Source organism: Botrytis byssoidea, assembly GCF_014898295.1.
Source record: "Botrytis byssoidea strain MUCL 94 chromosome Unknown BBYS_028, whole genome shotgun sequence".
NCBI lineage: Eukaryota > Fungi > Ascomycota > Leotiomycetes > Helotiales > Sclerotiniaceae > Botrytis > Botrytis byssoidea.
Genome location: NW_024065869.1, coordinates 158,558 through 178,138, shown reverse-complemented (window position 1 = coordinate 178,138; position 19,581 = coordinate 158,558). Strand labels below are relative to the sequence as shown.

Sequence of the window (19,581 nt, the reverse complement as noted above, 5' to 3'; positions counted from 1 at the left end):
AAAAACAATATTCGCTAGTAAGTTACTCGATGAGTAGTCGCATGTCATCCAGTTGTGTGGTTGTTCCTTCTCAAATAGATCAAAACGCCCCTGCGCCTGCTTCATTTTGGTCTTGAGGCTGATTACCCCCTTGGAGCAGTGGTGACGTGCAGATAGATCATCCCGAGGCTAGTATTTGTCTCCGCCAGAGATGAATATGGAAATTCTCTTGGAATGACTTCCAAATTAACCAACAACATCACCGAAGAATTGTGCCCACCCAAAATCCTGTCCATTTAAGCCTCCGAACAGGTCACCTCCAATGGTTCCTGTCCAATTCTGTGTACTGGAAGATACACTAGGGTGATCAACAACACGATGGAGGGATTCCAGAACCATCTGATCTTCACGCTTCATATCTATGAATCGATTGACCAACATTTGCGCAGTATGTAAAGCCTCTCTCGACAGATGGGTATCCCATGATTTGCTAGCGAATTCTAGAGTGTCCATGGCTTGAGGCAAAAAGGCTATGCTCTGACGCGTGTTTATCGACAAGAGTAGACAAACCGTGTTGAATGGAACGCTGACCACGTTCCACCAAGGAACTCGCTTGTCTGATAGATTTCGAGACTCCGCAAAGGCACTGCGAAGAACTACCATTATAGTGTTTAAGACGGAAGAACTGAATTTTGAATGAGTTAGATGTAGTTTTCGAGAGAGACACAAAACAACATCTGCCTTGATCATGGTCAGTCCTGGATGATTACAAGGCAAGATACACAAATGTTCAATTGCTATTCGCAGGGCATCAGGGTCAACGTCTGAAATGGTGCAAGCAGATAGTCGTTCCGCCATTGCAATCAAGTCGCCGATTGAGTCTCCATTTTTAGGGATAGGCTTTCGGCATCTAACGTTATCCAAGCAAACCTTTGAACGGCCGTATTCGGCAGCGAATAATTGGTTCAGGGACATCACGATCCAAAAGACCCTCCGCCGCAATTCTAATACATCTGGTGAGAAAACCTTTCTGGATCCGTCAACGGCGAAAACAACAGTATCCAATTCTCGGTGAAGGCCAATTGATTCAGCCAAATGAACGGTCGTAAATATTGCTAAAGAGGACAAGTTAGGACGACTCGTGGATCGAAGGTAAAGAGCCCGTAGTGTCCATGCCATCACATGTTCAAGAGACATATCGCCATGCCTCTGAGATCCTTGCTCCAGCAAGCATCGGCCATGCTCGAAGACATCACTTTCAAGCACAGATACAATCTGTCTCGTGAACAATGCACCCAAAGTTACAACCCCACAGATAAGTGCCTCGAATCCAATACTTCCCGTGTCATCTTTCCAAAAGAGCTCACATTTGTGTCGAAACTTTTCCTTTTCTAAAAATCCAAAAACGGGATTGATGTGTTCAAAATAAACATCGATTGCTGAAGATGCAAATCCCCAAGAACAAAATTCATGTAAACGCATATAATTCGGCTTGGGTGCTTCTGACCGGATCCCGGCATTCCATGCATAGCTATGCAACCGTGGAGGTGTGGCCATCTCCAGTTCCATTCCTAGACATCTCGGGAATGCGATGGCACTGTTTGCGCTGGTAAATCTGCACTTGTATGGCTCCAGAATTGATAAATCATTTGTGGTTTCATTACTAGCAGTGCCTTGTTTAATGTCTTCCTGGTGAAACAATATCGCTGGAGTTTGTTCTGTGATTCCATTGGTTACAAGAGCAAGATTTGAATGCTTCCCTCCCCTTTGAGTGAGATCAGAGGATTCAGTACTCGATGCAACTGTACTGGAGATGTTCTGAGATTGGGATCCTTGGAAAGTTGGCTCATGAGATAGCTTTGCTTTCTTCATAGAGCTGACCGGCGTTATATTGGGAGAAAAGCTACAGTCGTACTCATAACCTACACACTCTGAACATGGTGAACAACCATCACATTTCCGCTTCCTCTTACGGCAACTATCGCATGCATTTCGGGCTCGAATCCGTTTTCGGGGTGGATCCTGCATGAGGGTATTTGTATAACGGGACACGAAAAAACAAACAAGTAGATGGTATCTAAAGAGCTTAGGACTTATCAAACAATAAATAACCTTAGATTGGTAGTAGGAGTCCAGGGTAATTTGTACAACGGGATACAGAAGATATATACAGACAGTATTGAAGATAAGTAAATTGGAACACGGCCTTCACTTGATTCATGGTAAGCAGGAGCTGAATTGGTTGATAGAGCATCACGTGTACATGATTAATAATAGGAGCTTGGTTAACCTCGTAATGATGACCCATATTTATGGCCCATATTTATGACCCATTATGTGGGGGTTCTCGGTTGGCATCCGATCTAGGAATGGACAAGGAATATTTTTCAACCAAAAAGAGACAGGCCAAGCGAAAAAATCCAAAAAAGTCGCAGTCCTTTAATCTCAGATTTAAACTGAGTATGGAATGAAAGAATGTTCTTATAAGAACCTTCTAATAGGAATCGAACCAATATCTCCGGAATCAAAATCCGACGTGCTAACCATTACACCATAGAAGGATTGCGTATTTGATGTCGGTTGCAGCACTTTTTGTATTAATATTATCATTTTTTGCGAGGTTTCATTTTGGCTCCTGAAACAACGAAACTAGGGACCGTATTCACATCATCAAAATAATCCTACTCGAATTATCTAGACCTCCACACAATTAATTATTGTGATGATAATGTTAGAGCTTTCAAGATTTAAGACCTTCTTAACAATTTAAAACAATCTAATCTTTAAAGTCCATTCATCTGTTCAGACAATTCAAACAACTACATACAATTGAATCTTCGAACTGTATTCAATATCTATGATCTATTCATTCTCTCAAACAATTTGAATAATTGAAAGTAGTTTGTTCAATTTCTGAAATTTATTTGTTCTCTTAAAAAGGTTGAATAAACAAGAAGGATTCAACCTCTGAAATACATTCAATCTTCTTAATACTTTGGATATTCGAGCTCTATTTAGGAATCCAAAGTTACGGATTGTTGAATTGTAATTTAGAATATGAAATACTTTGAATATTCTAATTCTATTTAAGAATTCAAAGCTATGGATTATCGGACTATAGTTCAGAGTATTAGATTCCTTGAATAACATTTCAACATTTTCATATGTCACATGTACTATCAAGTAGATAGGTAGACAGAATTCGATGGAAGCCTAGCAAATCTTAGGTGCAAGTAGTTACATGGCGAATGCATACAAGGCTGCAGAATTACACAACATGAAAGCCTGGAGGAAAGTTTCTCAATACTACACTATCTATCTGTCATATATATATCCCCAGACATTCTTCCCATGCCTTGGAGAAATCGAACTCCTTTCATCACAATGATCCAATTACTCAACAATCCCGGTACTCACAACCCAAACTTGAACATGGACGAAATTCTGCCTAATCTATGGATCGGAGAGTGAATCAATCTTCTACTCTCTCCATTTTGTTCATCTTACTAATGCCCTCAGTCTACTATCTACATACAATATTTCCAATCTCCAAAGCAAAAATATACATGCAATCATATCTGTAAACGATCAACCTCTTCCTCAGTGGCTTCGTACCCGCTATCTCGAACTTGGCTTCTTTCACCATGATTTTCGAGTACAAGATGATGCGCTAGAAGATATTCTACATATCATGAAAGACACATGCGAGATGATTGATAAATCACGCTGTGAAAATCGTGGTGTGTTGGTTCATTGCGGTCTCGGGATTAGTAGATCTGGAACAATCGTTTTGGGATATGGTGAATTTACTTTCTTTTTACTTTGTGGGTCATGATATTGATTTGACTTAACTTCGCATTCAGTAATGCGAGAGAGAACTTTGGATCGAGAAGAAGCTCTAGCTCTCGTGCGCCAGAAGAGATCGCGAGTGCAACCTAATACTGGCTTTTGGGAACAGCTGAGTATATGGCATGATTGTCATCATGATGTGTTTGAAAATTTGGATGGTGAAATCTTGGAAAAGAAGATCTATCAAGAGTGGAAAGAAAAGGCTGCGATGGAGATGGGTAGTAGAGTGAGTAGTCTTACTCAACCTCAATCATCAGTTGGAGGACAGAGACAGCTGAATATTGGAAACGATTTGGTGTTATGAAGTCTTGATTTTTTTTAGAAAGTAGGATTTATAGTTGATTGTCCGAGGGAGTGTGAATGTTTGCGCTTTTTTGATTCATGAAGATAGGACGAGAATCCTTCGATATCCAAAAAGATCTGGTGACTTGAAAGCCGTTGCTTGTTGATGTTCGTCAAGAGAAAGTTGAATATCCATATAGAAAGAATAATAAGTTGAACTTCTTCAAGACTTCTGAATATCTGGTACAATAATGTTCAGACTGCAGCATCAACCATTACAAATACCTTCAAACTTGATAGAATCTCTTCTCATGAGATCAGATAAGTAATATCATCGATTGGAACCCACAATAACATATTTGCAATAACCATTGCCTATCTCAAAATTCCTCTTCATCTCCGCAAAGCCTCCTCGACAATCTTCGCCACCCCAATAATCTTTTCCTCCTCGCATACTCTGCCTACGATCTGTATCCCAACCGGCGCACCATCATAGACCACCTTATCATACGCCGTCCAATTCCTCAAATCCTTTTCACTAACCGCTACATAAACATGATGTTCATCAATATCCTTATCCGCATGAGTGATTGGAATAACCAACGCCGTATAATCCAAGAGATTGAGAACTTCCGTGTAAGCTATATTCATCAGCATTATAATCCTATAACAAGTGCTACTACGTAGATGGAGCACATACCGAGATGTTCCCATTTTCCAGGTATGACAGCTGCATGGGGGGCTGCGGGCATTAAGAGTGCATCCACCACATTCCCATCTGCATCTGCTGTACTATTCCAATAATCCGAGTAAGCTTGTCTGTAATCTCGGAGTTGTAGCGCTCGATCTTGATATTCGAGAAGAGACATTGGTGGTTTTAATGTGTAAAATTTTTGTAACTCATTAATCAATGGTTCTCCGGATAACGCCAGTTGTTTCTGAATATGATGGGATCCATCTGAATTCATTATCGCCGGCTGAAAGATAGGTTTCCATTAGTTACCAAGTGTGTACTTGAACAAAAAGAAAACTTACGTGAAGTCGCTCGGGTATACTATGAGATGGCGGACACCAATCTATGACCTGAATATAATATTAGCCTGCTGCCTTCCAACCATATATCATGATTAGATAAACATACCTCGTGTCCTGCATTTTCCAAAGCACTTACAACCATTTTCAATGCCCGGGTAACAGGTGGATGAGGATGAATCATTCCATCCCACCAGAAAATGCCAAATCTGAGCCGTTTCCCGGCTTCAGGTTGATTGTCTTTACGCCAGGGTATTGAAACAACGGCTGGATCGTGAAGCCAGGGTAATGTGCACAAAAGGCTACTCATCACTAGTTCTAGGCCTTCGAGGGAACGTGAAAGGAAACCAACTGAGGAGGGGATTAGTGTTTGCCCATGATTCTGCGGATATCTAGTTAGTACGATGGCAAATAATTAGGAGGAAATAGTGTGTTTGAAGTACAGTATTGGCAACCTCTCGGTAAGAGAATCTATTATGAGTAGGCTTGATGCCGTAAATACCGCAGAATGCAGCTGGTACACGAATAGAACCGGCTATACTGAAGTCAATTATTGAACCAACAGTATGTAGAACGGAGTAGGTACCAATATCCGTGCCTATACCTAATGAGCTTCCGCCCATCGAGATGAGCGCTGCTTCACCTAGAGTATATCATCAGATCAACCGAATTCACACTGGGAAATAATTTGGATCCTCATACCCCCAGAAGAACCACCGCATGAAAGAAGTCGATTGACTGGATTGAGTGTCTCGCCTATGATATTATTGATAGTTTCGTCATACTGGACATACATTAGCTTGCCATTTTCACTCAACTAGACACTGAAGCTTACGAGAACGGTTTGTGGCAAGCTGGTCTTCCTAATTGTCAGTAAATATTCAAACCAAGATATGATGGGAGATACAGACTTTACAGAAGACTACCGCACCCTGTTCCTCTAATTCAGAGATTATCTGACTGTTTACTAAGCCCACCCTATTGCTATCACTATCTCCTTCAAAAGTACCGATCCATCCAACATAGCCCATGGTGGTATCCGATCCCTTTACATGGAATTGATCTTTGACGCTGATCGGAAGACCATGAAGAGGCCCTTTGACGGATCCCCCCTCATTTTGAGAAGATTCATCCAACTTTCTAGCCTTTTCCACTGCTTCAGGTATCATTGTGTTAAGTAAGCAAGGGTTCTATCTTAGTGAGCTTTATATCCATTATCCATTATCGATAATAGAGAATGAAACATACAATTTGGTGGGCTATGCATGCAATTTTGCAAGAAGCCATGATACATTGAACAGCAGTCCAATCTCCACTTCTAAGCTTTCTTAGTATTGATATCGGATCATGACTCAAGAATTCTTGTTCGAATCGATTTAGATACCTGCAAATGAAGGACGATGTAATATTTTGCTGGACTCTTGCATATGCAATTTCATCTGATGAGAGTCTCCATTCACGAGGGATTTTCTCTAGGATTAAAGAAGCCCTTTTTGTTGCTTGAGCTTCCCAGAATGAAGACATGGCTCTTGCTTTTCTCTCTGGAGTAAAAGAAAATATCTGTGTAGTTGTTGATAACGTTCGATCTAGGCAAAATAATATTTTCAAGTCTATCGCGACAGGAGAGGCAAATTTCGGAAGCGCTTTTCTGTCTGCAAACACGAGTGTCCAGAACGCTACTTATGCCATGTTGTGTGATTGAAGTGGCGCTACCGTTCGTGTGTTGGGTCAGGTTTGCCCATTATCTAGACTGCACTCCTATTTGGGATTCGAGTTTGAAAATTTTGGAGAAGCTTTTGTTGATTTCATCAGTTTACCATTTCAAATCAAATGAATTTTTTAAAAATCCAATATCTGGAACTATCTCGAAGAAATTAAATGTTTCGATATTTTCAATTGTTGGACTGTAGTCCGGACTATGGGATACCCTATATTGGGTGGAGTTACACTGCAGAGTGAATCCATCTGATGATGGATAGTGAAGACCAGATTCACCAACTCCGAACCTGATTGGTCGGACTCAATAGCCGCCATCGTTTCTGCATATTAGTTGTGATATTTCGCAGTAAAGCTGCATAACCAAGTACAAAATGAATAAATCTCTTCGAGGGCAAAAAGAAAGAAAACTTCGACTTTGGAAGACTTTTCACATCATTCATCAAAGGGATTGGTTTACATGTGAAGTAAGAGTTGCCGGCAAGCCCCTAGCTTCATCTCTTATTAAAGTTTACCATTTTTTCCTCAATCGGAATCTGCATCATCCTCCAATTCTTCAAACCTTCCTTGGTGCAACGCTTCCTCCATAGGGTTTGCCGCAGTGATTATTCCATTTTTCTTCAATCTAATAGTGTGTTAGCTTGCGTAATTTCGTAACTCGGAGGATACTCAATACCGCTCAAACAATACAAATAATCTTTCAGCCTCCCTCTCTTTCTCTTCCTGGCTCATCTCTGGAAGATCAATCTTCTCCTCTGCTTCGAGGAGTTGCCCTGTAATAGGATTGACTGCTTTCCCACTATCTTGACTGGGCCTTGTCTTACCATTGCCCTTATCATTCTCTGTACTCCATGCTTCAAAAGCATTTTCTGGAATAGGGACATTGTGCTGGAACAAGAAGCCAGAGGCAAATCCGTAACCGAGGTTCTGAACAAACGTGCTAGCGTCCTTGTCGGACAGCTCAAACAGCAATGCAGATATCGATTCCCGGACTTGAGGCGCCATGGGGCTTGTAGATAGTTGAATCAAGCGTGCAGATAATGACTCTCCTCTGCCTACAGGTTGCTCACGGTCTTTATCACTTGGAAGCAATCGGGTTTGCATGAATTGGTGAACATCCGAGGGACCTATCTCGTATGCCTTACGAATGAGGGTGAGTAGTGGTGAGACAAGCTGCTCAAGTTCTTCGTCTTTGTACTGGTTGATGGAATGGTCGAGGAGTTCAAGGAATTTTTCGACATTTAAGTTCGGGCTTCCCTTAGGAAACAACACACTGACATTCCCCGGGTCTTCAAGAGGTATGTTTATAAGAGTGTTGACAAGTTGCGCGATAGGAGGATCTAGAGGTGCGCTCGGAATCGTCTCTATTTTATGAAGAATGGATAAAATATGAGGAAGTGCTTGGGAAAAACTGGAGTTTCGTTGGGGACAAAAATGTGTAATGTTGAAAAGAAGCTTAAGCGATTCAGCAAGAGCCATATCTTCCATCGGATCCGATTGCTTGACTTTCTTCTGCTTCGCACCGTGAAGCTTATCATGATTGGCAATATTGTGTGAGATGGTGTCTGCCAGATGACACTGATCAATGAGATTCTCAATGTTTATTGTGGTACCGTAAGTTGTAAGAAAGATAATTCTAGACAACAAAAATTCGTCGTCAACAGATGCAACTCTATCTTTGAGTAGACCGCAAGCTCTCTCATCATAACCCAAGCTAACCAATATCTGCCGTGTATCTGGCTTCAAGAGAAGGGCGTTTGCGAGGCATCGAAGCGCATTTCGAGAAGTAGTTTTGGAAGGGCTATTGAAAGCATGCTTTGAAAGAGTCTCGATTCCCTATTGCAAAATTAGGAATGTCTTGCGTTTCGATATGTGTGACCTACCTCTTTAGTAAAGATCGGGTCTGCATTGGTAGGGTCACGACCATAAACCTTTAACTGCTCCAGGAGCGCATCTCGTTCTGTGAAGAGGAATAAGTATATCTTAGACTTCGCGAAATCAATTCATACTCACGATGCGGCAGAAGGCTAATTTTCTCTAAATCTGCTTTGAGGCTTTGTACAATTTTCGTAACGTCCGTCAATTTTGCTGTAAGTCATTGTCAGCAAATGATAGCATGAACTTCCTTCGCATTACAGATATACCTTCGCCGGTAAGCTCCTGAGAAGACAATGATGTTCTAGCACTCGACATGGACATGTTCAAGGATCGAAAGTGAAGTAAAGTTTCCGAAAAGATAGTATCAGTCTCATATGATACTCGCAGATTGTGAATCCACGAAAAGAATTCCAACGTTGAGCCCCTTGGACAAAATTTCGCGCCAATGCCCGCTCACTTGGACCCGTTGCTCAAATATACTCTACGGCGATTGTTCCCAGATGGCGCACTTGAAAAACAGGTTTTAGACGCGGGCTGCAGGTGTTACAATCTCTCCAAGTCGATCGTGTTTCGATTTTATGCTGACGCTGTACTTTCCTCCACTTATCTGGTATTATTTCGATAGGTACCGAGCGACAACTTTAATTTGGGTCGTAAAAGGATAGCCACAGCATATAACACTCAGAATTCAGTCAATGAAGTGAGCGAAGACAGCAATTAACGAATAGCTATTTACGAAGCGTGGAAGGATCAAGGTAGCGTGAAAGGATATTGCGTCTCTTGTGTAATATAGTACAAGAAATGTAGAGATGCTTGAGGTCGAGAACGATAGAGATGTCCTGGAGAGATTCGGATTGGAAATCGTACAAACAACAAAAAGCTTTCAATTCAAGCCTGTTGGGTCAAATAATTGTATGAACATTGGATTCGAAGGACAGTAATGACTTCAGCCTTGAATTCTGCCAGTATATCGCTGTTCTTGGGTTAGCGCATCATGTTTGATTAGCGGTGTGGATTTCACGTGGACTCAGTCGCTGCAAAATTAAGAGAGGCTGTACCTGATCGGCTAGATAGATCCAGGAACATTCTCGAAGTGTATTTACAAACATCTACCAGTACCTAAGTAGTCGTCTCGAAAAGTTAAATGCAATACATACCTGATCAATTGAATGCTCTTTATTCATAATTAGTTGTTCATAATTGTTTTTATTTTATTCGTGTTAGATCCTCCCATTTTCACTCATACAGATAGATAGATAGATACACACAAGTTCAATTGTATTACTACGAAACCCAACCTTGAATACGATGCTATCTTCACTCACAGGAGCTTATCGTTTCCGGGGAAAGCTCTCGGGTTGGCACATGCATAATCATTGCTCCAGTCTAGCGGAACACACACTAGGTACTGGTGATTAGGTCAGGAGACTGATTTAAGAACTAAGTGAATTTACCCCAAATTTGGTGTCGTCATCAAAGTCAAGACAATCTTCTATCTTATCATAGCTGCTTGTTGGTAGTCATTGAAAGAATGCTGTCATAAATCTGTCATAGCATTGTCGTGCTACGGTCATTAGTTATATGATTATCAGACAAAAGAGCATGCGACAGTTGTGAATCTCGTGCAACAACCAGCCTCGCTTATACCCAGATGCTGGTGTTCGTACCAGATATAGTAAGTTTGCAGATGAAAAGTCCCCTCATCTAGTTTGATAGTTCAATACGACCTCGAGGGGATGATCTTTGTCTCTAGATCTGATGAATGTGGAGAAAGGTCCGGCGAGCTAAGCTCTAAAGCTTCACGTCGTCGTTGAGATCATGGCTTCGCCGTCGTACTTTTTCGAGTGCCCGCCCCTGCTATAATCTGAGATTATATGCTTAGTGTCTCGAACCCAGTCTAGAAGGCTTTACCTGCCACTATCATTTTCTTTTTTGACCCGGATTGTTGGAATGATTGTTGGAATATACATACGACCTCACAAGACAAACATAGTCATGCCTCACGAACTTCAGCCACAGTGTTAATCAATGTCATCGATAACCACACTGTTTCTTACATTATAATAAGCACCCCTTTGGTACGAGAAGGGTTTGATAGTATACCAATACAGACAACAACCTTCAGAGCAGACAACAGTTTCACATCCACCTAAAATTTGCAGCAATGACTACTATCTCGGACGCGATCGCAAGGCAGAAGAAGGAGAACGTTTTGTGCCCACCCGAAATCGGAACAGTCGAGACTGAAGCTACTGACAGCACACTTACCATAGAACTTGTCAATCAAAGTTCTTCGAGCACCGTCTACGCATACATCACTGGCCTTGCCATTAATAACAACAATTCTGTGGTGCTCCTGCAAGCTGATGGATCGACCTTGTACTACCCTACAAACCCATCGTCTAACGGATCTGCCTTGACAGAAGACTGTGCCATTCCACTTGGAGAACCAGGGTCTACTACGAAGGTCACTATTCCGAATATTGCAGGCGGTCGGATTTGGTTCTGCATCGAAGATACTTTAATATTTCTGCTCGATGTTGGGCTCACAGGGCCTGCATTGGTTGAGCCCTCCGTCAACAATACCTCCGATCCAAACTACTTGAAAAATTGGGATTTTTGTGAGTTTACATACAACAGCTCCGAGCTATTTGCAAATATCACTTATGTCGATTTTGTGTGCCTGCCTGTCGCTTTGACACTGAAAAGTACAAGCGGTGCAGTGAAACACGTTGGAGGTTTGCCATCAGATGGACTAGCAACAGTTTGCAAGGGTCTAGTAGCACAAGATGCGATTGACGGGGCCGGTTGGAGCAAGCTCGTTGTGGAGAATGACGGTACGAATCTGAGAGCCCTTAATCCAACAGCAGGCATTGTATTCAATCCGGTACTGTTCGAAGGATATTGGACCAGCTACATCAATGATGTGTGGGATAAATATGCTAGCGCTTCTCTAACTGTCAATACTCAAGCATCGTGGGGAGATGTTTCCGGATCAACATCCGACCTCACTTCCCTCACCTTTGATAGCGTCGGCTCCTTTATCAAGCCCTCATCTGCAGACATTTTTGGTGGCGCGACCGGGGCCTTTGCAGCCCAGCCTACCAATACTGATCAACTCTTGAATATTGGCGCAAGACTTGATGCAGCATTCAATCGATCGACACTTCTTGTCAATTCTTCCCAGCCAGATAAAGAAGTGGTGTCGACATATTACGAAAATCCCATCACGAATCATTATGCGAGAATCGTCCATGCTGCAAACGTTGATGGCCTCGGTTACTGCTTTCCGTACGATGATGTGACACCTGATGGAGGTATCAATCAATGCGGTGCAGTAAATGATTCAGCGCCTGCTTCTTTAATTGTGACAGTGGGTGGTAATGTCGCACATCCACAAGAGCCGGCTGCATGAAGGCAAAATTGACAACTCTACTGGCGAGAATTCTTCAATTCTACCCTCGATGTCGTCCTCGGAGAGGTCCATTCATTCCCACCTTTTACTCTTAATGCTGGAGGCTCTATTCTTTTCTTTTTAATACGATTGATACTTCCGCGATCTCTTTTCTGTCGTTGTAGATTGATAGGAGCCCTATTTTATGGCTTGTTGTTTTCGCTATTCCTTATTAAATTTGAGATTTTTATGTCACTCAGAGGAGAGAGGTGCAGGAGAGGCGGATTATGGAGGAGATTGGAAGTGAGGCTATCTTCACGATTGCATGGAACGTGTGTACAATCGTAATTTCTGGACCGGCTTGCAATTAAATTTTAATTACTTTCTCACTTGTGCATATTACATTACCAACAGTCTCTATCGACATTGTATGGTAAGAAGAGATAAGAATTCGAACAATTTTATTTTTATTACGAGGTTATCAAATAAACTCTCTATTTTGGCCGATGGCGGGGGGCTACCCCGAGCTACATCCCAGAAAAGCTTGACTTGTTACTCCATACAAATCACCATGGATGGGTCGAAACTGGTTAGTTCCCGAGTATATACCGACTTGCAACAAATGAAATGCTTGAAAAGTGCAAAGAAGCCCATTTATTAAGCTATAGCTATCCCGAACTTCACGATGTGGATTGGCCATCATGCAAGGCTAGTCTTTACCCACGTCGTCCTTATTAAAGATGGCTGGACAATGTTTGGATTGTTGAGAGACGACGAGGTTGTTCCTGACATAAAGTGATCTGATAAAGTAGCTATGCTTCGACATGCAGGGGAATAGTGGAAACCAGATGCCACTACTTGCAACGTGGGTATTTTATTCGATTTAGGAAGTCCGGAGGTACAGCAGAGTAAGTGCTCATATCGCTGCTCCGATAGAACCAGCCTGGTGAGGAAACGACGATCGACCCTTCAGATTTCCAAACTTAGAAACCTCTCCAATGGTAAGAATCATATATAATCTCAAGACTCAAACCAAAGCGATAAGATTCTTGTTAGATCTTCAATTATTCTCACTCTTTTTTACTTTGATTACATCTCACAATGTATGTTTCTACATTGGTTGCCACTAATGCCTTGCTGGCGTCGGCTACTGCCGCCCAGCTTCTTACTGATATCAATCGAATCCAAAAGTACTGGGGAGAAATGACTCCCTATTCTGACAATGAAGAAGATTATTTCGGTGTAGATCATGTCGGACTTCCAGAAGGTTGCCAAGTTGTACGTTGCTTTTCCCCTGGTCCTGAGTAACCAACTAATCTCAGTCAAGGAATCGGTACAAACCCTTCAAAGACATGCACAGCGTTTTCAGACAACTTCAGTAGATGATGGCGTGAATGATGAGCGATTCGCTGGGAAGGTTACAAACTTCACCTCAACCTCCACTAACGCGACGTTCACTGGCCCTCTTGCTTTCCTCAACACTTATGAGTACGCAATGGTCGACAATGGTCTTCTGACTGGAATGGGCGCAATTACAGAATTCACTTCTGGTGTTTCTTTCTGGAATCGATACGGCCGCACTTTATACAATGCATCCGTTGGGCAACTTGCCTACGACCCTCTATATCCTAACGGCACTGCACGTCCTAAGATTACCTTGCGCACGACCTCACAATCGAGAATCGAGAACAGTCAAATTAATTGGGCATTAGGATTCTTTGGCCCAAGTTATGCTACCATCCCAGATCCTACTTTCGAAAATGTGACTGCCGGATTTGATGTGGTAATTATTCCTGAAGGAGGAACCGAGAATAATACCTTGGCATCATATGATAGTTGTTTCAACGATTATGTTGACGGTATTTGGAACATTGGAGATCTGGATCTTTACACTTATCTTCCTAAATACTTGGGTAGCGCGACCAAAAGATTACAGAAATACACACCTTCTGGTTTTGAATTGACATACAATGATACATATGCTATGCAAAGCATCTGCGCATACGAGCATGCGTATATTGGTATGAGCGACTTTTGTGGGTTGTTCACCGAAGACGAGTGGGCTGGGTTTGAGAATACTTTAGATATGATATGTAAGTTTACGGCTCTAGTAATTTTCATGGTTCTCATACTAACAATTCCATCAGATTGGTACGATTATTCGTATGGAAATCCAACTGGACGCGCTCAAGGACTCGGATATGTCCAAGAGCTCCTTGCCCGTCTTCAACACCAATATATCACCTCTTCCAACTCATCCATAAATTCCACCCTCGACGACAACCCAACTACCTTCCCATTGGACCAAAAGTTTTACGCCGATTTTTCCCACGACGATATCATCGTTTCTGCTTTAACAGCAATGAGTATGGATTACTTCCGGGACGCTCCTAGCCTAACGCAGTACCCACCCAACCCAAAGAGAAAGTTTATTCTCTCACAAATCACCCCATTCGGCGCTCGTCTCATCACCGAAACCATTGGATGTAGTTCAGCTAACCCAAAGGCCGAAAAGTCTTCAAAGGTTCAATACACACCGACTCAATATGGATACGATCCCGCAAATGCCACGAACAAGTTTATTAGAATGAGACTCAATAATGGTATACTTCCATTGGATACCATTCGAGGTGGTGCGTGCAAAGGCAGATCAGATGGAATGTGTGACATGAGTAAATTTTTGGAGAGTCAGAGTAATGCGACGGCGATGGCAAATTATGAATACGTTTGCTTTGGAAATTATACCTTAACTAATGTTACAAGCGGGAAGGATTTTGATGGCACTTTGTTTGCCTGAGTGGTCTAGAAATCCGTTCGTAGGGAATTTTTTGCATAATTTTAGAGCTAGATATAATTTAATGATGCGCTCTGATTGAGTGAAATCTATCCATAAATTTTGGGACTTTGAAGCAAGGTTGCAATTTGAAATTCGTCACAAAAGCCACCTCGTTTGTTCAACATTCCTTCTTTCCCCCCTAAGACAATTTCAGATGCGTAGCGTGTAACTTTCGCGAAGCTCGAGGTTGGATTCAGGAATGCAATGGCTTGGAATCAAGGAAATGAAAAATTTTCATGAAGCAATTTCATTGAATGCTTGATTCGAAACATGACCTGATCAATTCTAGCCCCCCTTACTATCGCGCCTTGCAATTCAGTTCTTGCCTAGTACACAGTCACTATGACTCAGAAAGTTCTCTGAGAATTTCTTGGTTATTTGAATTCGATCAATCATGATATCTACGACAAGATTGAAAGCAAATGTGAAGCCAGATCGTTTGGACTCCGTCTTCACTACTCACTTCTATTGCTGTCTGTCTCATCCGTAACTTCCACTAAACAAGTAAACCACACTCTCGCTTTGGGAACAACAACAATTCTTGAATCAGCAAATCATCGCTATGATATCTATCCAGATAGATACAGATAGCTTGACATTCTAGAATCGCTCTGCGTTCTACCCACCAGACTATCCTCCAAACTTTCGCATACCAATATGAGAGTAGGAGTAAAGCTTTTGGATCCTTCATTTTCAGAAGAATTTTGTATTTGGGAGACATACTGGTTAGGAAACCGAGGAAAGATAACATGGCTGATCGATTACATTCGATGTTGATGATACGCTGAAGAGATATGAGGGTTAGATAGTAGGGATTATTGACAACGGTCGAATGCTCGTCTAAATCGAAAAGTTCGACGAAATGGGTCGGAAGGGATGAGAGATCAAGGTTCCCATCGCGTTTGTAGTGCGCGTTATTGTAATCGACGGAGACCACATGGAAGATACTATCTTTGCGCGTGGGGTTTGTGAGCTCGAAAATAACGCTCTTTGATTCGCTCATGCGTAGCCAGTCGAGATCGGTATCGGCTGATGAGGTGAGGGGCCATGCTTCGTAGGGTGAAGAAGCTTCGATGGATGATACGGCTACGATTCCGAGAAGTGCTGCGGTGGCCCACAAAGCATCTTTGTCGTTGTTTGCGATTGGGGCGCAGAGTTTTTGGTTGAAGAGTGAAGCGGCGCGGGAGAGGTGATAGGCTTCTGTTGATGTGCGCCGCGACGATGCTGCGTGTTGGAGGGTAAGATATCGATCGTGGCAGGCAGTGAGGGTTTGGAGAGCGTGCATTAGGAAGGGATGATCACAGGCCATTAAGATGGCAAATTCATGGAATACTCCTGCGGCAGTTGGCGTTCCAAGGGTGAGAACAGTTCGGTAACGAAAGCGATCTAGTCGATCGAGGCTCTGTCTATCAAGCTCAAAGGACGAGATGTCATCGCCGAGAACGCAGAATGGTTCTAAGGTGGTAGGGATGCTGGTCATCTGTTGAGATGGTGGAGAACTGATAGACCATGATGACTGTCCAAGTTCAACCCGCGATTTCGCAATTGTAGGAGTTTCGGAATAGATCAATTCCAGATCTGGTGTTTTGGAGTCATAATTACATGCATATCCATAATCTTTGCACTTTAAGCAATGCGGTCTTGTCTCGTCACACTAGGGAATATTACGTTATCAGTCCAACGTACCAAGCCAAGACCCATGGGAATATCTCACCTTAACTCTCCGCAGCTTGCAATTCCGACAGCCCTTTCGCGACTTTTTATGGACTCTCCGCTTTCGCTGGTTGTCTTCCTTAACATCGGCTTGCGTCTTGACAGGCATGATATTGGCTGTTTGAGTAAGTATTTCGAGCAATCGTATCACAGTCTCATTGTGTCTGTTGATGTGTATACACTCGTATTAACAAGCAGAAGAAATCAAAATATACGACGGAAGGAAACATAAGCGAGTTGATGAAGAGGAATAATAAGCTTCAGAATGATGGAGATTGATACACACCCCTCATTCCGCCCCACTTCTGGTGCCCACGCTAACCACACATCGTATTCACTCACTCGCTAGTCCATATATCGCCTAGGTTATGCTTCATTAGCGGTCAATCTTCAAACTAATCCTGATTTGTATCTTCGAGGATTACACACATACATACGTCTTCACGTCAACTTTGGGGATTCAAGAAGTATAGCTTGAGATGATGTAAATATTCTTGATCAATGCCAATAATGGAGTTAAGTGATCTTAAGCATGTAATTCCGATGGCTTTTGTGCGGAGTTATCGAGATTATGTGTCGCGACAATGTGGAAGGGAAAGTGAGTTTTGTCGATAAAAAGACAATATATAAACATCCGTTCAGGTTCCTTAGGGCAATAAACAAAAAGTATACTCTAATTCATTTGATCTCGGATCTCTCACATAAACCTATCATGTCTTCAACAGATATTCCCCTTCCAGCTACCATGCGAGCACTCTATGCTGAAGCCCAAGGTCAACCTCTCATAGTCAAGACCGTTCCCACACCTCAACCCGGCCCTGGGAGTCTCATAGTCAAAGTTCTCGCTGTAAGCATTGAGCCTAGCATTCAAGAGCTCCTTGATGGAAAAATGCCTTACCTGTATACACCCACACCATTCATTCCCGGCGGTCGTGCCGTTGGTCGCGTCGCAGCCATCGGTCCAGACACCACCACTTTATCTATCGGCCAACTTGTGACTATCGAGCCTTTTGTTCGAGGACGAGATAACTCGGATGTTAAGATTCTATGGGGTGTTGGTGTATTTGGACAAGATCCCAAAGCGAAAAAGCTCATCGAGGTTTGGCGTGATGGCTCGTTAGCTGAGTATGTGAAGACACCGCTGGAGAATGTCTATGCGTTGAATGAGAAACGTCTCTTGGGAAGTCCAGCAGAAGGAGGTCTTAGCTATTCTCTGGGAGACCTTTCAATTCTTGCTCGGTATATGGTAGCTTATGCAGGATTTCGAGGAATCGATCTCAAAGCCGGAGAAACGGTCATTGTGGCACCTGCTACCGGGTCGTTTAGTAGCGCTGCTGTGGAAGTAGCATCAGCGATGGGTGCACGTGTCATTGCTGTCAGTAGGAACTTATCAAAATTGCAGAAAATTGCCCTGGCAAATCAACGCGTTGAGATCGTACAGACCATTGGCAATTATGAGGAAGATCTTGCGAGAATCGAAGCTTTGGGCCCGTTCGACGCATACTTGGATTTATCACCCCAGGAAGCAAATGGCTCAAGTCATATCAGAGCTTGTTTGATGTCATTGAAAGATTACGGGAGAGCGTCATTGATGGGAGTGCCGACTAATGATATTGATATTCCATATATGATGGCGGTCATGAAGAACCTGACGATTCGGGGACAGTATATGTATGAGAGGGAGGACGTCAAAGGACTTATAAAACTTGTTGAAAGCGGATTGTTGAAACTTGGAAAATCGGGTGGCATGGAAATCGTGGGTGAATTCTCGATTGAACAATGGAATGAGGGGATCAAGGCTATTGTGCAGAATCCTGAGCCTGGAAAAATGGCTATTATGAATTTTTAGCTGGGGGTTGCAGGAGAGTATTCTTACCTGAGTTCTTTGTGTCCTTTACCCTCTCCCCGAGCAGTTGATTTGTAGTCTATTTAAAGAGCTTTCAACATTTTGCGTGCTAGTATCTATGCCCAAGCAGTTTTATCACACGTAATGATACTAATCCACAACTTTCTCCTGCGCAATATCCAAAGCCATCTCTCTCCGAAACTATTTCCTCCGTCCAAATCCACCACTTTCTCTAATAACGCTTCCACAACCTTTGCATATCTCTCCCTCATCTCCATCCCTAAAAGGTATCCCCATTCTCCCCAACCTTCACATTCACTTCCACGCCTCTTATCAGCACATCCCCAGCCAACAACTCATACCCAATGTTTCACCACCATCATTCATGTAATTACACCCTCCTCATTTACAATATCCTTCTTCGCAGCCTTTTCTAACCCCAATCTCGCACTCTGCATCTCCGCACAACCGATTGCAAGAACCGACGATGTGTAGATGTAACCCCTATTTTCCTTTATCCCGTGATATCAACATCAGCACCCACTTCCATAATCAGTGTAGGTAATAGTATTTCCCGTATTTTGTATACGGGTTAGTTTAATAGTGCGTATCGATTTTTTTTGAAATATGAATATATATGATATTGAATTTGATATTAATGAAGATATTCAATATTATTTAATTATTCGATATTATTAGTAATATACTGAAATATTGGAATTCAATATAAAATATATATTCCTATCTATATTAAATAATATAGAATTCTATTCCTTATTTCAGATTGAAATGAAATTTCTTATTTCTAGTCTAATTTGGATAGGAATGTATAGTTTATATTGGATTCCAGTATTTCGGTATATTGCTAGTATTTCTTAGATATATAAATACGTACGAGAGTGGTACGACCTCCTTTCTAAATGTACTAGTTGTAATATCAATACGCTAATACGCGCCACAGTATCACTATAGTATACTATTGCCTACACTGTCCATAATAGAACACTGACATCGCGATCTCCATTCCTAGTTATACAAAGTATCGTAAGTATATGG

The 19,581-nt window shown here is 42.2% G+C and overlaps 8 protein-coding genes across 8 annotated transcripts; 4 read left to right on the top strand and 4 right to left on the bottom strand.

Moving 5' to 3' along the window:
• Positions 1-225: 225 nt before the first annotated feature.
• On the bottom strand, positions 226-2,007 carry EAE97_010486 (uncharacterized protein; the record flags this gene model as incomplete). The annotated part of the gene is made up of 1 exon (XM_038881001.1): positions 226-2,007. The coding sequence occupies one exon, from the start codon at positions 2,005-2,007 to the stop codon at positions 226-228; it is 1,782 nt and encodes a 593-aa protein (XP_038728119.1).
• A 1,356-nt stretch (positions 2,008-3,363) lies between these two features.
• EAE97_010485 (uncharacterized protein) lies at positions 3,364-3,814 on the top strand (the record flags this gene model as incomplete). The annotated part of the gene is made up of 2 exons (XM_038881000.1): positions 3,364-3,446; positions 3,499-3,814. 2 exons carry the CDS (start codon positions 3,364-3,366, stop codon positions 3,812-3,814), a joined length of 399 nt encoding a protein of 132 aa, XP_038728118.1.
• A 342-nt stretch (positions 3,815-4,156) lies between these two features.
• Positions 4,157-6,666, bottom strand: EAE97_010484 (uncharacterized protein; the record flags this gene model as incomplete). Its single annotated transcript, XM_038880999.1, has 11 exons — positions 4,157-4,751; positions 4,811-5,087; positions 5,146-5,193; positions 5,252-5,524; positions 5,586-5,677; positions 5,729-5,785; positions 5,845-5,926; positions 5,978-6,001; positions 6,054-6,332; positions 6,391-6,460; positions 6,527-6,666. 11 exons carry the CDS (start codon positions 6,664-6,666, stop codon positions 4,504-4,506), a joined length of 1,590 nt encoding a protein of 529 aa, XP_038728117.1. The 3' UTR covers positions 4,157-4,503.
• Positions 6,667-7,383: 717 nt separating this feature from the next.
• EAE97_010483 (uncharacterized protein) lies at positions 7,384-9,057 on the bottom strand (the record flags this gene model as incomplete). Its single annotated transcript, XM_038880998.1, has 5 exons — positions 7,384-7,483; positions 7,535-8,694; positions 8,742-8,818; positions 8,872-8,946; positions 9,003-9,057. 5 exons carry the CDS (start codon positions 9,055-9,057, stop codon positions 7,384-7,386), a joined length of 1,467 nt encoding a protein of 488 aa, XP_038728116.1.
• Positions 9,058-10,900: 1,843 nt separating this feature from the next.
• On the top strand, positions 10,901-12,151 carry EAE97_010482 (uncharacterized protein; the record flags this gene model as incomplete). The annotated part of the gene is made up of 1 exon (XM_038880997.1): positions 10,901-12,151. One exon carries the CDS (start codon positions 10,901-10,903, stop codon positions 12,149-12,151), a length of 1,251 nt encoding a protein of 416 aa, XP_038728115.1.
• A 1,080-nt stretch (positions 12,152-13,231) lies between these two features.
• On the top strand, positions 13,232-14,927 carry EAE97_010481 (uncharacterized protein; the record flags this gene model as incomplete). Its single annotated transcript, XM_038880996.1, has 3 exons — positions 13,232-13,408; positions 13,458-14,223; positions 14,278-14,927. The coding sequence occupies 3 exons, from the start codon at positions 13,232-13,234 to the stop codon at positions 14,925-14,927; spliced, it is 1,593 nt and encodes a 530-aa protein (XP_038728114.1).
• A 71-nt stretch (positions 14,928-14,998) lies between these two features.
• On the bottom strand, positions 14,999-16,788 carry EAE97_010480 (uncharacterized protein; the record flags this gene model as incomplete). Its single annotated transcript, XM_038880995.1, has 2 exons — positions 14,999-16,620; positions 16,681-16,788. 2 exons carry the CDS (start codon positions 16,786-16,788, stop codon positions 15,463-15,465), a joined length of 1,266 nt encoding a protein of 421 aa, XP_038728113.1. The 3' UTR covers positions 14,999-15,462.
• Positions 16,789-17,391: 603 nt separating this feature from the next.
• Positions 17,392-18,528, top strand: EAE97_010479 (uncharacterized protein; the record flags this gene model as incomplete). Its single annotated transcript, XM_038880994.1, has 1 exon — positions 17,392-18,528. One exon carries the CDS (start codon positions 17,392-17,394, stop codon positions 18,526-18,528), a length of 1,137 nt encoding a protein of 378 aa, XP_038728112.1.
• Between the last annotated feature and the right edge of the window lie 1,053 nt (positions 18,529-19,581).